Source organism: Protopterus annectens, chromosome 7.part0 (assembly GCF_019279795.1).
Source record: "Protopterus annectens isolate FY-2018-M chromosome 7.part0, PAN1.0, whole genome shotgun sequence".
Classification (NCBI taxonomy): domain Eukaryota; kingdom Metazoa; phylum Chordata; order Ceratodontiformes; family Protopteridae; genus Protopterus; species Protopterus annectens.
Window position 1 is genome coordinate 1467699149 of NC_056739.1, and position 21978 is coordinate 1467721126.

General features: G+C 39.8%; 1 protein-coding gene across 1 annotated transcript; it reads left to right on the forward strand.

Annotated features, from left to right (window-relative positions):
• The first annotated feature begins 4261 nt into the window (after positions 1 to 4261).
• On the forward strand, positions 4262 to 10880 carry BHLHE40 (basic helix-loop-helix family member e40). Its single transcript, XM_044078017.1, has 5 exons — positions 4262 to 4518; positions 4622 to 4691; positions 5035 to 5142; positions 7321 to 7444; positions 8581 to 10880. Exons 1-5 carry the CDS (start codon positions 4442 to 4444, stop codon positions 9438 to 9440), a joined length of 1239 nt encoding a protein of 412 aa, XP_043933952.1. The 5' UTR covers positions 4262 to 4441; the 3' UTR covers positions 9441 to 10880.
• Positions 10881 to 21978: the final 11098 nt, after the last annotated feature.

Genomic DNA, 21978 nt, shown 5'->3' on the forward strand with positions numbered 1-21978 from the left:
CAATTTAAAGCTCTCACTGCTAAAGTTGCAGAAGTGTAAACTTTCTTCCCCAATCTGTCTAATGCTCTAGAATCCCTGTCAGAGGAACTGGATTCTTAGCCGTGGAAGCCTTTACCCCTTTGGGGCCCTGGGAAATAGTTTCTGGGTCAGCAACAGGGTTTTTATAAAGAAATTTGTGAGAGTCAGGGACTCTATAGTACCTGTTTGGCTTGACTGGAGCAGGGGGCAAAGAATCAGGATTTAAACTGGATTCAGAGAACACATCATCCACAATATCTAACACTGGCGGAATAGCAAGGGGTCTGTGCTGAGGTAATAAAAGAAAGTCTCTGAGCCTTTTCTTGGATTCTGAGTAATCCTGGCCCTCCCAATGGAAATGCTCCCTCATGGTATGTAAAGTTTCCCCAAAAGAGTAATCCTCTGGAGGAGAGGCTGAAGGGAACTGATTCTTCAGCATCAGAGTCCTCATAGGGGGGTAAAGAGTATCCCTGGTCTGAAGAGGAATCGGAATAAATGGAAACCTGGTCAGAGGAATCATAGTCTGTATCCTGCCTAGGCCTTTTATCAGAAGGGGGATGGGTACCCCTAATCAGAGTATTTAAGTCTTCGGCCATTTTGAGCATCTGTTTTTTAGGCATGGAGGCCTGTCCAGGTGAATGCTGTACTTGCTTCTTTGTCTTTAATGGAGTTTTAGACTTGGCTGTAGTTTTTATGGTAATCTGTGAAGGTCTGAAAACACCCTCAGAAGCCAATGCCTGCTCAGCGGCTCCGGACCCATCTGAAGGGTTAGGTTCCGTAGGCCCAACACCTTGAGTATCCAGAGGCTTAGATATCTCCACATGGGAGTCGGAGGCGGCCTGTGGCTCTGAGGTAGCGGGTGTCAGGGGCTGCGAAAGCACCTCACTGAGAACCAACAACTGGCCTAGAAGAGGTTTCATCATCAGTTTTGGGCCTCGGATGCCTGTCCTTATCCTTGTCTTTGCGTTTTTTGTGTATTCCGGTCGTCGGTTGTTCAGACGGCATGGTATAATTAAATCTTAGGCCAAAGTAATGGCGAGCAAAATCAAACCGATGTTTAATAGTGCGTATGTTAAATCTAGCACAAAACCGACAACTAGTGAAGTCGTGGTCTGGGCCTAGGCATGGAATACAGTAAGAATGAAAATCTTTATGAGGTATTTGCTTCCCACAAGAAATATAATTATTAACTTTTACTGACATCGGTCTGAGGCAAGAAAAAAGTTTCCCCAACAGGATACTTAGCTTTATTGAAGACTTCAGTTCTTAAAATTCGAATTGAAAATCTCAGGAGTCGGCCGACTGGCACTTGCGAACTGCTTTTGCTTCGGGCACCATGCGGCAAGAAAGACTGAAGAAAATGGCGCCGGCTGCATCTTGTACACCCCTGGCGCACTGACGTCAGGGAGGAAGCGACAGCAACTGACGCCGGACCAAGACTTTGGAACTCTGGCCGACTGCAGGACCGCCTGACGGCAGGATAGCCCAAGTGTAATGACTGCAGCAGTGAAACATGATGAACATCAGAAGCTACAAAAGGAAGGTTAAATTATAGTAAGCTACAATATTTCACTGGACCAGAAGTTTGATTCTAGTTTCACTGTGCAAAACATCTTTCAGCACAAGATGTTCATTTTCCCCGTTATTCTCCCAACATGATCAAAACACCTGTTTGCTGAAATTCTGAATCAATATATTCAAATCACCTGCTTCTGAACTTGAATTAATTTCTGGCAACACTATCACATAATTAAACAAGGACAGGAAAAAAACAGCTGTAGAATGTTTGTGTCTTTCTGCTTTTCCCGGTTAGGGGTCGCCACAGCGGAACTCCGGTCCGCTAATGATAGGTAGTGGATTTTTACGTACCGGGTTACCAGCCCTGACGCACAACCTTTAAGGAAGGCACGCCCCATTCACGTATGCCTCCACACAGAAGACGCTCTAGCTGAGAATCGAACTGGACAACGTCTTGCTATGAGGCGACAACGCTACCGCAAAAAGAATATAAAAACTGCCCTCATAAATTTCAGTTTTTCGGGATTCTCATCAGACATTTGTAACAAAGCAATTTTCATTTTTTTTTTTCAGAACCAGTTCAAAACGTTTCCATACAATTACACGTGTTGTGTTACAAGTAGTTAAGTGACATTGTTAAATCCACAGACTTTAGAATGCAAACCTCGACAAACCTCTCACTCTCAGCCGTCAATCATTTTTATGGTACTGATTTTATTTATTCATTTAAACCAACTGATTTAAAAGCTTGGAGCACACCGCTTCAGTGAGAATGGTGCTTTCAGCTGCTTCTGTCTGTACAAGACGTCTTTAGCACTCTATTCTGTCTTGTCTTTAGGTTCTCATTAAGGCCTATGCCAATATTTAAGAAAGCGGCAAATGGGCGGCAACTATTCAGACTTGCTTTGCCTACGCGTCATAAGTAGGCGTGGTGGGCTGCTCTGCATCTTAAATACGTTGTAACGCAGGGAAATTTACACACTGGTTAATAACATTTTATAGCGTAAGTAACATTCCTGGTTATGTTAATGATGGTCTGCAGTACACAAACAGCAACTGTGTTTCACCGTGCTTTATGCTTCCAGAGTCAGATTTTATCACTTGTTGGAGCACAGTATGATGACACCAGTTTAGTAGAAAAAAAATTGAAAGTTGTAGCAGCTATTAATATCTGGTACCATTCGGCGACAGTTTTTTTGTCATAGAAAAGCACAATTTACGACATAAAAGCAAGGGTTGGATGGGGAAATAAAGGATTGAGGAGAGGTATGCTTTGATCTCATTAAACTTACCACACAATTTAAGTTTATTTATGACATTGAAAACAACAGTCGCGTTATTAAAGCTCAAGCAGTCCTCACTCATGTTTATTTTTATGACAATGTAAATAGTCAGTTTATCCTTGCTACCATTATAAGATACAAGCAATCGAACATAGGATTAAGTACACACGTTTATTTGGCAAATTTACCTGCCCAGATGTCCCATGAAATTATTTCACACCAAAACTGTCTATGAACAGCTGACATTATGTGTTCACCCCACAGCCATTTATCGGAGAGAGTGTGTGTGTAAGCCATTCATCGCTTCTTCTTTCGGCTTTTCCCGGTTAGGGGTCGCCACAGCGTATCACCTTTCCGCTCATGATTGGAAGTGGTGTTTTACGGTGTCGAGTTGCCAGCCCCGCATCCAGCCTTGTACCGAAGGCGCATACACGCACTCACGCCTGGGGCCATTTTCCCACGCGACCATAGGGAGGGCAGACTCCGCACATAAGGCACCACAGACAAGAATTCAAACCAGACAACCTCTTGCTATGAGGCAGCAACGCTAATCGCTGCACCACTCATTCATCACTGTGAGTCTTAAGTCCATGTATCTCGCCGCTCCTCATTGAAAGGATATGTCATGCATTCAGTGGTAACATTTTTTTGTTTGTTTTTTATCTAGTACCTATGGTAACTAATACTTAATCACGTTAGTCAGCAACACTATTTTTAAGTATAACATACTGTTAACCATCCAGTGAGTTTCCCAGTTCAAGGTATTATTATGTGTCCCACTCTTTCCCCGCGTTATGACAGATAGCGTCCCACACTTTGGAGATGGAAACTTGGCGTATGTGTGTGTGTGTGTGTGTGTGTGTGTGTGTGTGAACTCGCACACATACAAACAGCTAAAAGGCACAGAAAGCCTTTTAAAGGTCCAGCATTTCATCTGCAACTTCAAGAAACTGAAGTTGCAAAGGAATTAAAAAAAGAAAGAAATGATCGCTTTGTACATGCCGGCTTAGGTGACAATTTGCATCATTTATAACACTGCTGAAACAAATAAAACATAGTAAATCAGTTACATGCCACACATCCCTGCGTCCGCACTCCGCAGCTACTGTCAAAAATTCTGGGACAAATAAAATAACGCACTCCTATCTTTCCAGCGGATAAAAACATTAGCACTTCACGTTTTAACCATAAGGTCATAAACATCGAAACTGAGAAATGTCAGAAAGCCGAAGTCACGTGACACAAAGCGCAGCCCGGTCCCTTCCCCTCATGAGGACTAGCCACTTGTTACTGCCATCTCCAAGCACGAGCTCAGCTGCTGCACAGGGCCCTCTCTGAATCAGATAGAAATGCGTGACTTTCGCAACGTCTTCCTGCTGGTGTCACGTGACAGCACGACGTCACAAGGTCTGTTTCTATCATAAGAAGTACTCTCTAGTCCTAGATAACAGATACACGTATAGCTGTGATATTAAACTGCTGAGGAGCGTAAAGAAAAGGAACTCAGCTGCTGCTGAACATTTGATTCATGGAATGGTAGTAGAAAAACAATACTGACTTCCACATTGGTTTTGTTTTTAGTCTTCAATTTTTTGGAATAAATTTAAGGGAAGCTAATTAATATGGAAAGGATTCCTAGTGCACAGCCACCTCCTTGTATTGCAAAATACCCAACACTGGAACCTACTGATATGCAGGGGTACGTTGCTGGTGTATCAAAATATTACCTTCAGGTTTACTTCTAAAAAAACATGCAGTGCTGATAACAACAGTTGTGTTGATTGTATTTTTGTTGTTTACAGAATGGATATTTCTTCTATGTATGTTTACAAACCTAGTAGGAGAGGAATAAAGAGAACCGAGGATAGTAAGGTATGTATTTCAAAACATGCATTTATAAACTATGTAGTTATATGCACGTAAAATACTGCACACTTATTATGGCTATCTAAAATCATTGCAACGCATTATTGTCACTGGTGTAGCACTATTTATTATGTATTTGTAAATAATGCACATTTTGCACAAACACTGCAGTTGGAAAGAAGTGTATAAAATATTTGGATATTTTAACTATTGTTTGAGCCTGTGCTTAATATATGCTTTGCATATTTTTATGGCAAAGAATAATTCTATATTTTTAGTTAATTTGGAAAGTTAGTTGTAGAACGTGGAAAACCACTGTCTTAAAACTGACTGTCACGTCTCTTTCTAGGAAACATATAAATTACCCCACAGACTTATAGAAAAAAAAAGAAGAGATAGGATAAATGAATGTATCGCTCAACTGAAGGATCTTTTACCAGAACATCTCAAACTTACAGTAAGTGAAAACCTGGCTTAGCTCCAGCTGCTTTTCTGTCTGATTCTCTGTCTCTTGTCTGCTCAAATGTTCTTCCTGTCTACCGGTGTGCTATAAGGCGCCGCCTGGCTTTTATTACTATTAATACTACAAATAAAATTTGTAAAATATATGCAGGTATGAATTAGAAAAATAATAATTTTAATCTTTGTGTTTGATAACCATGCAAAATGATAACTTGGGTTAAAGGCAGACACAAAGAAAAGACAGCTTATCAAGTGTTCATAGAAATCCTTCATTATTTCAACAGTCTGTATTCAGTGTCAGGAAAATGTAATATACATTATAATCATTAAACCTTAAGGGATTAAGCACACCGTCAGGTATCAGAGGTTTAATTATATTTAAGGGTCTAGATTAAAAATTGTGCAAAACAGCTTATAATGTAGGAATTTAGGAGTACCCATGTTAAGAATGTAACAACATTTTCACTCCACCACCACTGTACTTACTATCACCTGCTGCAGTTAAATATAATAAACAAATTACTACCATTCTCTCTCTCTCCTGTTGCTGTGGTATGCAGTCTTTGTGTAGAAGTTAGGCAGTTAATTGTTTAATTATTAGTTATAATACATAAAGCTGGCACAGCAGTATTTATTAGTACTGTTGTCACTCAGGACATACCTACAACCTCTTACTGCAAAAAATCTGGACAAAGCCAAAAATAATGGGAAGTACAAAAGCCCAAAAATAGGGACATGTTTTCATTACTCCTCGTATAAACTTAGAAAGCTGCTAGAATAGCAAGTCATGCATTTTCTGAAGTAACTCAAAATGTGTGTCATTATTTAGTTACGATGGCCTGACCAAAACTATGAGGCAAAAATCTAGAAGTTCAGAGGTATGACTCAGGAACAGGTTTTTGTAGAGTGATGTAGCACTGTTTGTCATAACTTCAAAATTAATTTAATAGTGACATTTAGTAACAGCAGCTTCTTATAGAGGGATACAGAACTGCTTGTCATGAACAGCTGTTAAAGTGAATGCCTTCTACTTAAAAAATATATTGTGAAGTTGTCAGGAAGCTGAAATTCCTAACAGATACTTTGAATCCGCTAATTTCATGCCCTTCACCCTGACTTTTTTAAAATTATTGTCTGTCCATGTTCAGAAAAATACCGCATAGTGGTGGTAAACTTTAGTTCTTTCTGTGGCATTCATGTGGCATTTTCACTTCACAAATTGCTGTTCTTCAGAGGTTGAAAATGTTAGCACAGGGCTTCACACCCACTGAGTGGTAACCATCTCAAACTATGACTGCAGTAGCCCCCTAGGTGATGAGATTGGAGTAGATGGACTGCATAAGAGAAAATATTTTTTACATTCTATTGGCATGTAGGTAGCTGAATATGTATAGTTAGCACAGTGTATTCACTTGTGATCCTGGAAGATTCACATCCCTTCTGGGTAACCTGACTGAAGGTTTGTGTTCACATCATACTACAAGCCTGAGCCTGAAATCGGTCAGCACTGATCAGTGTACTTCCCCAGTAAACAAATATATAAATATGGATCATTTCAATGGTCACAGTTCATCGATGTCTTCCACTTTCTCAGTTTCATTCAATAAAAATGTATGACCTTAGAGAGAAAGTTCCTTTGCCATAAAAATGTATGAGGATAAAAAAAAAAAACTGGGTTATGAGCTGACAGCAGAGAAGAGAGAGAGAGAGAGTCAAGAATGGCAGATTGTCTCCAAACCTTGAAACATCATCTTTTTACTTACCTTGCAGTGTTTAGCCAACTTGAAAATGTCAAAGTTTATTACAATTCTGTTGTGTCTTATGTTTCTGGCATATCCTGCATAGAGAGACAAAACCTTCAACAATCACTATTAGATTTTTTCATTCAAGAATTGCAGAAAACCGCTTGGCTGGATTTTGGGGGGGGGGGATTTGTGTTGCTTGGAGAAACAGGAGGATCTGGAATATATTATTTATTAAGCCGATTAACATTTTTTCTGTGTGATGACTTCATTGACTATTCGAGGAAAAAAACATATGAAGGGTGCAGTCGCGGGTAGATTAGATAACCACATACATTATGCAATGTAATGTATTTAAAGCTTAGAAATAATTGTGGTATGATTCAGATTAGCAATATTTTTTACAAAGTTTCGTCTGTTTTTCTTTGTAGACTCTAGGTCATTTGGAGAAAGCAGTTGTTCTTGAACTTACTTTAAAGCACTTGAAGACGCTAACTGCTGTAATAGAACAACAACAACAAAAAATACTTTCTCTTCAGAGTGGATTAAAACCTGGTAAGTAAACATTTTCTTGGCAGTGTTGTATATGCTGTAGCACCAATTAATAATAGTACATGAGGTTGTGTCCTTTTAGCTGCCAGTGTTTGAGGAGCACCTGGTGTTGTCATGCTCCGTGGATTTCTTAAATTAAATGGACTGAATTTGCCTAGTTAACATTTTTTATATACGTAAATTACCCCTAACATGTCTATGTACAAGTATCATTATAGAAGGCAAATCTATATTTTGTTGTTCGAGAGTCTTGCATGTTAACTCACAAATGTGAAAGCAGAGGTGCATTGTGTATGTGAGATGTGCAGGTGTGTAAATTTTAAAAATGTTAGTTTGCTCATTTTTTTAGCTGCTTAGCACTGGGGGTATGTTACATGAAAATGTCCATAGCTGTACGGTTACTATGAGTCAGAGAAGTCCACAAAGTAAAGAGAATAGTGTGATCCAAAATGCTTGCTTAGATGAACAGTGTCATTATATTCACCGAAAATGTGTTCTCCATTTGCTACTTACAATCTGAAGAACACATGACCCACTGTAACTACATTACACAACTTGGATTACCCAGCTGCTTTGACACATTGGCACATAGTTACCATGTTTTAAAGTGAAACTAAAGATGCATGAAACAATGTACTTTTATTTTTGTGGTACAGGTGATTATAAGATTTTGCAACATTCTTGATGGTCAAATCTGTCACCAATGTAGGCTTGAACATTATTTATTTATTTTTTTCAGAGTATTATGTCAAGGCTTCTACTGTGGCAAAATACACATACATACTGGTTAAAAGTATCACTGCAGTAAGCTAATTTTATTGGTTGGCTTATGATGTGTACTGTATATTATTGTGCAATCTTGAACTACACTGCTAGTTTTGTAGGCTTCCACAAAATGTAGTCAGTTTATATATATATATTTTCCACATTATTCAAGTTTTTCTTTAAGATATTGCTCGTAGAATGTTGCATAATAAAGCTATGAATTTTTGAGGAAATATTGCAATACTGGTCTGTATTAAAGGGAGCATTTTTTTGAAGCTTGCTAATTTTTTGTATGGGGTAAAAAGTTCAACACAGTATGGTATTTTGTTTAAGACTACAGCATTTTAATAACTTGGATTGCATTTAATTTTTAGGTGACCCAGCAGTGAGAAGTGTTGATTCCAGTCAAGATATGTTCTTTTCTGGTTTCCAGTTGTGTGCCAAAGAGGTACTCCAGTTCTTAGCACAGCATGACAGTGGACGAGATTTCAAACCTACGCACCTCATTAACCACCTGCATGAGGTAGTTTCTGATGCCCTTCAAAGCGGAAGGAGCCTCAGGTCTGAGGATTCTGCTACTGATGCTATGGACTTGCAAGAAAAAAACAGTTCCTTATCCAAAACTGCTGAGGGCCATGGAAGAAATTGTGTTCCAGTCATTCAGAGAACTTTTGCCCATTTGAGTGGAGAACAGAGTGGCAGTGATACTGATACAGACAGTGGCTATGGAGGTGAATCCGAAAAGAGTGATTCTAAGTCTGAATGTCAGTATTACACCCAGGAAAATGAACTGCACTACTGTATGCAAGAAAGAATGAACTGTATTAAACAAGAAAAAGAGGATCCTCCATTAAAGAGAGCCAGAGTATGCTCCACCAAAAGTGAACCACATCATTCCAATGAGCATATAGTACCACCTGCCAGTTTCTTGGGATCGCACCATCACCAGCCTCCTTTGTGCCTACCATTTTACTTGATACCTCCATCTGCCACAGGCTATTTGCCCATGTTTGAAAAGTGTTGGTACCCAGCATCAATGCCTTTCTTATATTCGGGGCTGCCAGCATCAGCTACAGCAATGACAGGGTTAATGCATCCAGATAAACTGCCATCTCCTATTATGATGCCTCCAAGAGGGGCTTCTCCAGTGTTGACCCAAATACCTATGGACTCCTCTGTACTGCTTCAAGCTTTGAAGCAGGTACCTCCACTAAACTTAGAGACCAAAGAGTAAGCACCGTCCAAAAACAATGCAAGTGTTAAGAAACAGGACACGGGACAGGGCTAAGATGCAATGGCCTAGCTCATAAGGTGGCAGGAGAAATTCTGTGTTCTCTGTGCTGGTGAGAAATACAGATAGAGAGACTAGACATGAAGTGTGTATTAAGCTTGTCTACCATTTCATGTAATGCATTGTGTAGTAGAATGGGAAAGTGACCTTTGCCAATATCTGCAGTAGATATTTAAAGTGAGCATTTTTAAATAACGCAGCAGGTACAGTCTGGGTCATTTCAGGTTCTAGGCTGAGGAGGCAGTATTGTGTGGAATGCCTGAGGGAATTTCTTAGGGTAATGGTAAACTGCCAGTGATGTTCAGAGGAACTGTATGTTCCCCACCCATTGCTGAATGCCTCCTGATATTTGTATATCATGCACTCTAGGCATGGGCTATAATGAATTGTATCAGTTCCTAGTAATGTGAGTCATGCTTCAAGGCGGTAATAAGGCACGTTCCATCCTCTTGTACTGAATGTTTAAAAAATGTACATGCTGCTTGAAGCGTTTTATGCCGTAAGTGTAACCAAGGAAGACATGTTTATCTTCACAAGACAAATTGCTGAGGAAGTTGTCTTCCCCCAGTATGTTGCACAGAATTCTGTATGTTTTTTTAACTACTATGTATGTGTTTCTTGGGTCTGTTGAGTGTCAAAGAAGAACTCTTAAAGGGCAATGTTGGTGGTAAATGCAAAGGATGGTGATTAACACTGCAAGTGTGTAACACAAGGAGGGCAACATTAGACATAATGTTAGGCATTTTGCATCGTCAGGATATAACCTATGACCATACTTTTGAAAATCATAGTATATATTTTAAAAGTTGATGCCAGAATATGAGTAACACAGCTGCTGAGTTTGTTGCCTTTTTGTTTAAATTTCACACTTAATGAACTTTAGTCCAGGTTTAAGTTGCTGTTTAACTTTTTTATTTCATATGGTATATCCTGTATAATATCACTGCAAAGGAAGAGAGAGGAGTCAGTTTTCACTGCACTGGCCCTGATTTTATGTTTAAAGAATTTCATCTAATGTGAATCTGCTCAGAGACTGCTCTTAAGGAATGTTTTAATACAATTCATCTACCACTGACCTGCCTTTTAAATGCACTATGCTTGATTGCGGATTATGTAAAGTAATTTTATAGGGTACAGTGTTGCCTTTATTTGTAAAACTAGTATGTAAAAATGTTAAATGGTTATAATCTTTATTTGTACAAATATTGGATTATGAAGAAGAGAGACCTTTGAATGTACTAATGTTTTTGAAAAGAAATTTTGTATGGGAAGAGGTACACAGTTTATATTTTAAAATCATAAAGCATGATATATGTGAATATTTTGTCTACGTATATGTTGATGGTTATAAGTAAATAAAATTTATCTTTTTATTTGAGGAAATATGTCATATGCGTTTTTCTATTTTTTTAATTTTGGGGGGTAAGTTGGAAGCAGTCCTTTTACTTTTGAGACCATTCCTTTTGCATATGTTTATGTATATATATATTGGCATGTTTTTCTTTGTCCACGCAGCTAGCATTTTGAAAAGAATTATGAGTGTGCTTCCCAAGCTAATTTTGCTTTTAAAAGCAGTAAGCAGTTTGTTACGCATTATATAAGACTCGTTTAATTGCCTTTTCATCAATGCTCATTTGACTTGTCCCTGAAAATAAATGCACTCATGTTTAATAATTATGCAGTCATTAATAACTACATAAAGTTTCAAAAATAAGAAGTTTAAACATTAGTTTTCTTACCAACAGATGATAGAGATGGATGACTAATGGGTATATGGATTTTATAGAAGGACTCAAGCTTGATGTTCTCAGGGAACAGGAGTACAAGAATGTTTTTTGCTCTGCACTGCCTCTGAATTAATCATTTATTCTTACCTATTTTTAATTTGTGAGGGTACTTGCCAACCAGCTTTAAAAAGAGTACAGATATGATAAAAAAAGTCCATTTGCAATAGCAGTGGTAGGACTGATGTTCCAACATCAGTTCTGCTTGTCAGATAAAACTATGAGGCTCTTAATTCCTCTTACCTCACAAAACATCTTTACCTAAAGATTCTGAGTAGTTTTGTGCTGGGAAAACCTTGAAGGCCGAAAGAAACGGTCCATACTGCATTCCACATGTTTTGTGTTTGTTCTGTGGCTGCTCTTGATTGCAGGAAGTTCTGCTTTTAACTCTTACGAATTCCTTACTTCTTTATGTGATTTTCTGATCTTTTTACCATGTTTTAGTGATAGTTTCTTTTTCTGTTAACTTTTGGGTATTGGTTTATATTCTTCATCATCGCTACTTTAATGGCTAACTATATATGTACCCTATACAAAACACCTTACTGCATTTTTTTTTTAATTCACACCTAAGTATTTTGAGAAGCAGCAGTGAGTCCTTTTACATTTTTGTAAAACTTGTTGTCTTATATTCTTAAAGTATTGAAGAAGCATTTGCTTGCCAGGTTAATACAGCTGATTCAAGTTATACAAGTAAAAAATAATGAAAGAGTGCAGTCATATGGAGATTAACTATGCTTTGTATGGAGATTCATAAGGCACAGTATAACTTTGGCATGGGGTATGTTACTGTCTACAGTAACAAATTCAAAATGGTGATCTGACTTTTTAGAATTTTCAGTGAAATTTGAAAAGCAAAAACAAACAACAACAAAATATATTTTATAATGGTATGACCACTATGACAGTTTTTTGCAAATTAGGGATGTGGTAATAAGGGATTTCTCAATGGACTTTGTACTACATCTGGGAAAGTTGTGTAATGGCAGCCATATGCAATGCATCTTAAAATGCCTATTGATTATTTTATTTACCAGTCTTTATCTTCTCTAGACTTTTGAAAATACACAGTTTTTGTTAGGTTTCCTCATGACCCAATGCAGCTTGCTAAAGTCCCCCATTCATTAGTATAAGGTGTCCTCTTTGTGAATCGCAATTTATATTATTGTGGCTTGGCCATAGCTTTGTGGAGCTGCAACACTAACCGGAATCTCACTCCTTTTATTTAGATATTTTGCCCATCTTGTGAAATCCTAGTTTAAAAGTAAGATACTATTTGCTCATAGGTAGTTCAGTTCAGATTACACAACTCCAAACACTTAAAAACAGTAAATTATGGAGGTGCTCTTATACCTTTTACTGGATTGGCAGAAATTTTACACGACAGTCTTCAGATTTTGGATAATGTGTTGCCTTCGTCAGCAGCTAGCAAGTTATTAATGCTGGATGTGGTATTTTAAAACCAACTTGTGCATTTTTTTGAGTACTGGTTAGATAATTGCATATGACACATGCTTCAGAGCAAGCTTTTCTTTCCCTCTATGTGTGTTTGCCGCACGAGTGTTTCATAGTAAAATAAAAATCATTCCCACATCATAAACTCAGTTTTACTATGAATGAGATAACAGCTGCAGGGTAACATAAGGCATCTAACTTTGCACTTGCTGGGAAATATAAACCAAATTGAGCTAGGTGATCATTTTCTACAAGGGGAAGATTAAAGTTATAATTTATTAGTTTGTTTAGCATAACATTTGACTAAACTTTGATTGATAAAGAAAAATAGTCTGTAAATTGCACAGTTTCTGATGAATGAGCAATATCTCCTCAAAACAAAACCGAAAATACTTCTCTGCAGAGGGGCTTCCCACCCATGTACTATACTAATTACATGGTTTCACATCCATGGGTAAAGGAGAAACACCTTGATAAGATGAACATAAAACACACGGATGTGATATTTTATACTTCATACTATCAGTAAACACAGTCAGGGAAATGAACATTTGGGGAATGGGATGAGTGAGGCAATGTTCAAGGAACTAGATGTCGAACATGATGAGAAGCTATGAAATTTGTGCAAGTCGGCTGTTATAGTTTCTAAAAATACTCCAACCATAGTGCTGTTTTTATGGATGTTGCAAAGAGTGCCAAGGGAACAAGATGTTACTGTGTGGATAGATGTAAGCTGGCTGTGTGAGAAGGACTTCCTGACTATGTTTGAATTGTGTAGCCAACATTCAGTTTTAATGGGTATCTTAGAACCCTAGCAGTACTGGCCTTATACCCCTCACTGTCGTATTACTGTGTTAAAGGTAAATGTGGTTTAGACTAAAAAATGTAGGGTTATTAACATTGAACTTAGAATTGGAATCTGCTTTTATTCACTCTGCATGCATTAATATATTTTTATTTCATAACCAGGTAAGTGAATTGGTTTTCATCTATGACTTGCACCATAAATGCAAAGATAAAAACATCATGACCAATATATATGGTCAGTTTGTAGCCAAATAACCAGGATATTTTGTTATTTGGAAGAAAAGTGTAGTATAGAGAACTCATGCACACTTAGAAAGATTAGAAAATGGAAATGCTATACAAACTGTTGGATATAAGGAAAAAAAACTGGAACTCTGAGACTGAGTTCTTATTACTAAGCTAAAATGCTGCTAAAAGTCTGCATACTAATGCTATAAAACACACAACCGTCTTTTATGTGTCACAATTCACTGGACAAGATCAGAATTTTTGGAAACTACACAAAATCATGAATATCAGAAAAAATATGCTGCCACTGATTTATCAGTTGTTTTACAAGTAACGGTGTGTTGTGGGAGTTCATCTGGGCTGTGGGTACCTGTCTTGTCTTGCTTCTACTTATCCTATTGATGGAGAATTCCTGCCCCTGATAATATACCCTCATTTTGGAAAGGTGCAGAAATAAATTCCCTATTTTTTGAAAAGGCTATTGTGTGCAGAACTGATGCTAGCAAAGGTACAACTCATCTCTCACATTTTTGTCATTTGGATGACATTTTGTGCAGTTCTGGACTGCATCTTGTTCTGTTGTCAGATTATTTATAATCAGAATATGTGGATTGGCTGTTTGTTGAAACAATAGTGCTGGACATTTTCAAAGATGTGTTTCAGTGTTCAATGAATATGGCTTAGAAGTATGTCATGATTTTTTTTAAATGCTCTGGATGATATGTTGGTCACCCCGAGGTAATTGTGCCCCTCATGGTCCTCTCTTTGTGTCAGAGTTGCTGTTTTCTTGGTAGATGTGTTGCTATTTCTACAGCTATTTCAAACTCCATGCCACAGTGATCCTGTACAAGAAAGGGCTCCTTGATGTGAGTCAAATGTGGCTGATAATTGTATATAACAAAGCCTTTTGTGTAGCTGGAATGATTACTGTTGATACTAACTCTCTTTATTGGTTTCTTGTAAGCACATTTGTCAAAGGCTTCAAGTGTGGTCATCTTGTCAGCTTGAGATGATCAGACTGTCCTCCCCTAAAATGAACACTTAAAATACAGTACTCCATAGGTTCATAGGTAGGTACTAGGCTATCTGCTCAAGGGCATTTATAAGCCTAGCCAGAGTGTGTCGGCTTTCGCCGCCCCATTGATTAATTAACTGACCGTCTGTCAAGCAGAGCCAATGAAGGGATCCCAGGGGTGTACCTTCTGTTACCCATCCACCCATCAAGGCTTCTCTTGAAGAGTGTTAGTGAGGGGCTCTGCCTAATGTAGTTAGGAATTTTGTTCCAAAGCATGGGGAGTCTCTGTGACAGGAATCTATCCCTGCAGCATGTTCTATTTATTATTGTGGCGAGGTTTAGCTCACTAGAGTGCATGGCTCGCAGTGACTTGGATTTCTTTAGGTGGAGCATGTCCATCAATTCTGAGTTGGACATGGCTTTGTAAGTCAGGCAGAGATCACCTCTGAGTAAGCGATATGCCATTGAATACAGCCGGAGTTTTTTCAGTCAGGCTGCATAGGACATATGTTTGAGGCCAGTAATCCTCTTGGTGAGGTGCTTTTGTGGTCTTTCAAGCTGTTGGAAGTGTCTTGTGAGGTACATCCCAAATGGGGCATTGTACTCTATGATGGGTCTGATGAGTGACGAGTAGAGGGGCATTGTAACCTCTTTATTTCTAGATGCAAACCCCTTAGTAATTAGATGGGCCACATAGAAGGATTTCCTAACTACTTTGGCAATATGATTGTCAAAGGAGAGATTACTATCTACCTGGGTCCCCAGATCTCTTATTACCTCTTCCGTGTTAAGGGGGCTGCCGCCTATGTGGTAATTCGTGGGTGTTTTGTTTTTCTCAAACGGGATGACTATGCATTTTTTGGCATTTAGCTTGAGGCCATGACTTCGACACCATGTGTCTGTCTCAGTAAGATCTTTTTGGAGGATGTCCGTGTCAGCCGGAGAGTCAATTATGGCTCCCAGTTTGCAGTCATCAGCAAACTTGGTTAGCCATAGTCCTCCTGTGTTTGCCTGTACTTCTGAGAAATATATGCCGGACAGTAGGGGTCCCAGAACTGAGCCTTGCGGGACACCACTTGTGACTGGTTTAGAGTCAGACCTGGAGCCCACTATTCTTACCGTGTGAGTTCTGTCTGTAAGCCAGATGGCAACCCATCTTGTGACGTAGGGGTTTATGTTCAGGCTGGTGAATATTTCTATAATACCCGAGTGAGGAATGGTGTCGAACACCTTGGTGAGATCAAGGTAGGCTGTGTGAACCACCTTTCCCTCGTCTATGGCCTTGGTAACTGTCTCAAAGAAGTCAACCAGGTTTAGTAGGCATGATCTGCTTTTAACAAAGCCGAACTGGGTCGGGTCAAGTGTTTGGAGGTTCCCAATGTCTTTGTTAATGAGTTCCATGATGATGCGCTCCATAGCCTTGCAGACCAGGCTAGTCAGGCTTATGGGGCAATAGTTACCAGGGTCAGTTGTGGCCCCTCCTTTGTGGAGTGGAATAACCATTGCTGTGCACCATTCTATGGGCACGTAGCCTGTGGAGAGGCTGAGGTTGAACAGCGTGTTTAGGTGGGGGGTTAGTTCATTCTGTAGTTCATGCAAGACGCAGCCTGGGACACCATCTGGCCCCATTGATGCTGTGTTTTTGGCTTTTGAAAGGGCTGTTTCCACCTGTGCTTCTGTGATTTCCAGGACACTACACTTTTCCGGTATTGTTGTGGGCCCTTTTGAAGGTGAGAGGGAGGTGAAGTTTGCACTGAATCTATCTGCCAGTATGTTGGCAATATCAGTAGGTTCAGTATGTTTTGTGCTATTTTGCACTATCTCAGAGGATATCTGCGAGTTGCCACTTAGATTCTTGACATAGCTAAAGAAGGCTTTGTGGTTATCTTTCGAATCCTTGGCTATTTTTCTTTTGAAGTTAGCCTTGGATGATTTTATGAGGGACCTAAGTTTCTTACTGATACTGATCAGGGATGTCTTTCCTTCTTGGGATTTGCTTTTTTCTGAACTAGTTTCCTCCATTTGTTGTATAACCTGTTTATGGCAGGGGTCCACCAGACTGGTTTCCTTCTCTTAGGGGAGTGAGTCTTGGTTTTGCTAGGGATGGCACAATCCATGCATCCTTGTAGGTGCTCATAGAGTGCAATTGTAAAGGATTCTGCATCTTGGGCAGTGTTATCCTTTAGCATGGGGAGTGTGAAACTTACCACCTCTGCCTTAAGTAAGGTGAAGTTTGCTTTAGAAAAGTTTTTCACTGTGGTTTCCTTGGTTGGGGGTGGTGGTGGGGTGTGGACATCCAGGGTGATTAGTTTATAGTCTGATCTAACCAGGGATGGATTGACCTCTGGTACGGAGCACCTGTCGCCCATGTTGGTGATGACCAGGTCCAATATGTTGTGGCCTCTGGTAGGGGAGTTTCCCAGCTGATCCAGGGCATTTGAGTTGATAAATTCCAGGAAGTGCTGAGCCTGGGAGTTTGTACTCAAGTAGTTTTTCCAGTTAATGGTAGGGTAATTGAAATCTCCCAAGATCAGGGTGTTTGGTAGGACCTTCATGTTTTCCAGTGTCTCCAGAAAGGCAGAGTGGTGGTCCTGGGTCATGGAGGGTGATTTATAGCAGGCCACAATTTGTATTGCAGATTTGCTCGATGTTAGTTGCACATGGATGATCTCAGAGGTATCATGCTGCTCCACTAACCTAGAGGTGTGAGTATCCTTGATGAATATGGATACACCCCCTCCTTTTGTGTTTCGGTCCGTGTTCTGCGGCCGAAATGTGTGGTATGAGTTGTAGCCCAGTAGTGCTGGAGTGCTCTCTGGAGCCTTGAACCAGGTTTCAGTTACTGCACAGATGTCGACATTCTCCATACTTAGGAGTGCTTTGAGTGCATGCATTTTGAGATTTAAACTCCTGGCATTGAGTAGCATAACCCTCAATTTTTTACTTGTGCTGTTTACAGAGGTGGGTTTGAATTTTGAGCCTTGCCTAAAAAAGGCACTAAGGGGGCAGCAAGAACCTTGGCCAGTATTCGAAAGCCAAGGGGTGACAGGTGCAAGCCGTCTCTTGTGAAGCAAAGTGGCTTGTCGAGCATGTCATCCCAGGCTGACAGACACTGGATCCCCTTTGAATGACACCAGAAGCTTAGCCAATTGTTGAAACTGATAATTTTTTCTTTATACTGAGGTATCATTCTTGGTGAGGGCAGGATGCTACTCAGGGTCAGGGTCATGCCTGCCTGGGCTACATGATCAGAGAGCTCTTCCATGTCTCTTTTCATGTAGTCCAGGGAGGTACGGCTCAGGTCATTCACACCAACATGAACAATGACAGAGTCATATTTGTACTTGTTCTGGAGTGACCTGAGTGCTTGTGTTATGTGGCGGATTCTGGCTCCCGACAGGCAGCTAACAGTAACCTTCTCCTTGTCCAGCCTAGTGAGTGGGGCATCAGTGTGCCTGACTATAGAGTCACCTATTACTAGTGTGTTAGGTATGTTATTTCGCCTTAAGGGCTGTGATTGTGTGGCACATTGATTTTGTGTTTTATGTGTTGTCTGGTTTGTGACGGGATGTGCAGGTCTTGTGGGTGTCTGCCTTGGAGCTCTCTGATGCTTTTGCAGGTTTTTATTTAGAGCCTCCGAGTATGATTTTGTGTATTTATGTGTATTTTTTGCCAGTGCTGGTTTAGTAGGTCTATGTGAGGCTGGAGGTGTGGTGCAAATGTTAATCTTCTCCTCATGACTGTCTGTTCCAGTCTTGGGTGGAGATACCTTAGCCTCCAGTTTGGCTGTATAATTGCATCTCTCACATATGTTAGTGTTTTGTGGTAGGAGGAGAGGGCTGTCTGTGTACATGAGGCAGTTGTAACATTGCCTCAGGATACCCAGATTCACCAGCTGGACTGGAGAGTACACCTGAAGCTGCCCTTTGGTCATAGGGTGAGCTACTTAGTCGCTTGGTTGGTGAGGGGTAGATAAAGAGCCTTGCCCTGATGGGCAGTCAAGTGTCGGGTTATATTAGTGCTTGTAATTAGGTCTGAGCAAGTGCTGAACTGTAGGATGCTTTTTGAGTGCTTAGGTTGAGAGTTAGACTAGTTTCAAGTAAAAAACTGAAGAGGAGACTTAGTGGAGCTGGGAATAATTTAACCCTAGCTAACCGGTGCTGCCCGGCGCACAAAACCATGCAGCACATTTTTTAAACTACTAACTTTTGGGCTGGAACCACTCCTCCAGGGACAGATGGCTGCTCAAAGTTCCTCTCTCTCACAGGTAAACAGAAAAACTTCCCTCTATCCAAGTAAGGTATGGGCAACTCAGAAACTTGTAACACAGCGCTGAATTCAGCACTAGCCTGAAAACTGGACTATACTAGCTTAGAAAGGAGGGAAACAAGAAATTTATTTATTTATTTATTTGAAAAGATAAGGCAAAAACGGTAAAAAGTACACTTAAAAAAGCTTTAAATGACTACAAGCGATCATAAAAGGCTATCACACTTTAATGTGTAGCCTACAACAGTTAAACAATTTATTTAAACAAAAGACAACTTTTTAAAAGTGCAGGCAGTCAAATAAGTACAATATGTGAAAAGAACAAGCTTTTAAATCACAATAAGTGCTGGAAAATCAGCATTTAGGTGGAAAACAGTTAAGTACAGCAAGAAAATACAGAAAACTGATACTCAATCACTCCAAAGTCTCTCTTTTAAGCTAGAAGGCTTATATCAGTTTAAGGCTTTCTAGTGCTTTCTAGTAGGTTAGTTACAGGAAAGGTAGGAAACAAGCGCAGATGTGGTCTTTTAAACCAGAAAGTTGAAAGAGATGGACAACTTCCTGAATGGTCAGTAAACTTCAATTCTTGGGCCAAGAACCACTCCTCTTGTGGTAGACAGGCTACCTAGTACTTACCACTCCCACTGATAAGCTAGAGAGATGGAAAAAACTGCCCAAACGGACAATAAACTACAATTTCTGGTCCAGAATCACACCTCTTGTGGTAGATAGGCTACCTAGTGCTTACCACTCCCACTAATAAGCTAGAAGACTTCCCAACAACACAGAAAGGCTTGTGGGGCTCAGAAGCTTACCAACAGTCCTGGATACAGCAACTCTGTATCTGGACTAGGCTAGTAACAGGAAAGGTGGGAAACAAGTGCAAGTGCGGCTTTTAAACCAGAAAGTTGAAAGAGATGTGAAAAACTGCCCAAACGGCCAGTAGCTACAATTTCTAGACCAGGAACCGCTCTTCTTGTGGTAGATAGGCTACCTAATGCTTACCACTCCCACTGATAAGCTAGAAGGCTTCCCTCCAACTCAGAAAGGCTTGGGGGGCTCAGAAGCTTACAAAGAGTCCTGGATATAGCAAATCTGTACCTGGACTAGACTAGTTACAGAAAAGGCGGGGAACAAGCGCAAATGCAGGCTTTTAAGCCAGCAAGTTGAAAGAGATGGAAAACTGCCTAAATGGCCAATAAACTACAATTTATGGGCCAAAACCCACTTCCTGTGGTAGTTAGGCTACCTGATGCTTACCACTCCCACTGATAAGCTAGAAGGCTTCCCTCCAACACCGAAAGGCTTGGGGGGGGGCTCAGAAGCTTACAAAGAGTCCTGGATACAGCAAATCTGTACCTGGACTAGACTAGTAACAGGAAAGGCAGGAAACAAGCACAAACACAGGCTTTTGAATCAGAAGGTTGAAAGAGATGGAAGAGCATCCCAAATGGCCAATAAACTATAATTTCTGGGCCAGAAACCTCCAGATAGTCTTTTTTTTTTAAATGAGAGGATAGTGTTGAACTTCTGGTGGTGTTTCCTGCTTTGTGCTCAGAATGTGAACAAGTCATCAGAGAAATGGAGTGATTCACATGTGTAGTGCCTTAAAGTTCTTCTTTCTCTAGATTTGACATTAACAGGTTTGGCGATATGAAGATGTACTTTTGCCCCTCTGCAGCTGCTTATAACTTAAAAGCAATACCTTTATATACATTTAAGATTATTAACATATCAAGATAAATTCCCTAAGTTGTCCAACCTCATCAGAGCTATTGGTTTAAGGATTTGCTTTGTCCCATAAGTACATGTGGCTGGCATCTATGCCATCCTTGGCTGGGATATTCATGCAGAGTAATGTATCCTCTATGATGGCCAAATGATGTCAGATGATAGCTACCTTGAACTAAATACAGTAAAAAAAGGAGTGAAGAAGGTTCCTTAATTCCTTTGTGTACACTTTAGTGAGATCATTAGTAATTATCCATAATATGTGCAATCAGAAAGTTCTTGTATTTTTTGGGAACATTTTTGTGCCATGTGCATAATGTCATTAAGTCCCTACCTCCCCATTATGGTCCAGCCGACTCATTCCCCTACTTATGACGGTGATAGCTGTGAAAACCAATAAACTGGCTTAAGTGTTTTACAGTAGAAGAATTAACAAGTGAAAAAGAAACAATAAAAATAATTTGTACATTCCTAGGGTGACCCAGTGGCACAGGGTATAGTATTGTCACCTTACAGCAAAGAGTTCCTCGGTGTGATCCTTGACTAGGGTGCCTTCTGTGTGGAAGTTTGCGTGGGTTTCCTCTCACATTGGCCATAGGTGTGAGTGTGCAGTGTTGAAGAATTACCATGGCAGGGCTAGCCACCCAGCGGTATAAACCTTGGCTGTAGATTATTATCACTGTTGAAGTGGCACCACGACCCCTTGTGCAAAATATGTGAAAAGGGGTTGTGGATGGAAGGATGGATTCATACATTCCCCTTAACATCTATGAGATAACATGATATAATTGCTAGAAAACTGCCATGTACTAACTTGATAAAGAGACTGCTGCTTTTGTGAAAGCAGCTTTTAGACACTGATATAATGATTTTGTGATTAATAAGTAATATAACTAGAAAAGAGACAAGGATAAAATATGTTATATATAAAATGTGACAGGCGTCAGAGACTGCAAACTTGCTAGATTAGTGTTAAATGGTGTAGGTAGTAGAGCAAGGTAGTCTTGCATTTGGCATTTCATATTAAGTGATGCCACTAGAAGAGGTTTTCTCTATTGTTTAATGGGTTTGAGAACTGGTTTAAAGTTAGTAGTTGTATTGCAATGCTTTATAGTAGGTGGAAGTGAATTTCATATGAAGAGTATTGTGTTCAGTTTTCTGTCTCCATTGCTAGGTGTGTGTGTGTGTGTGT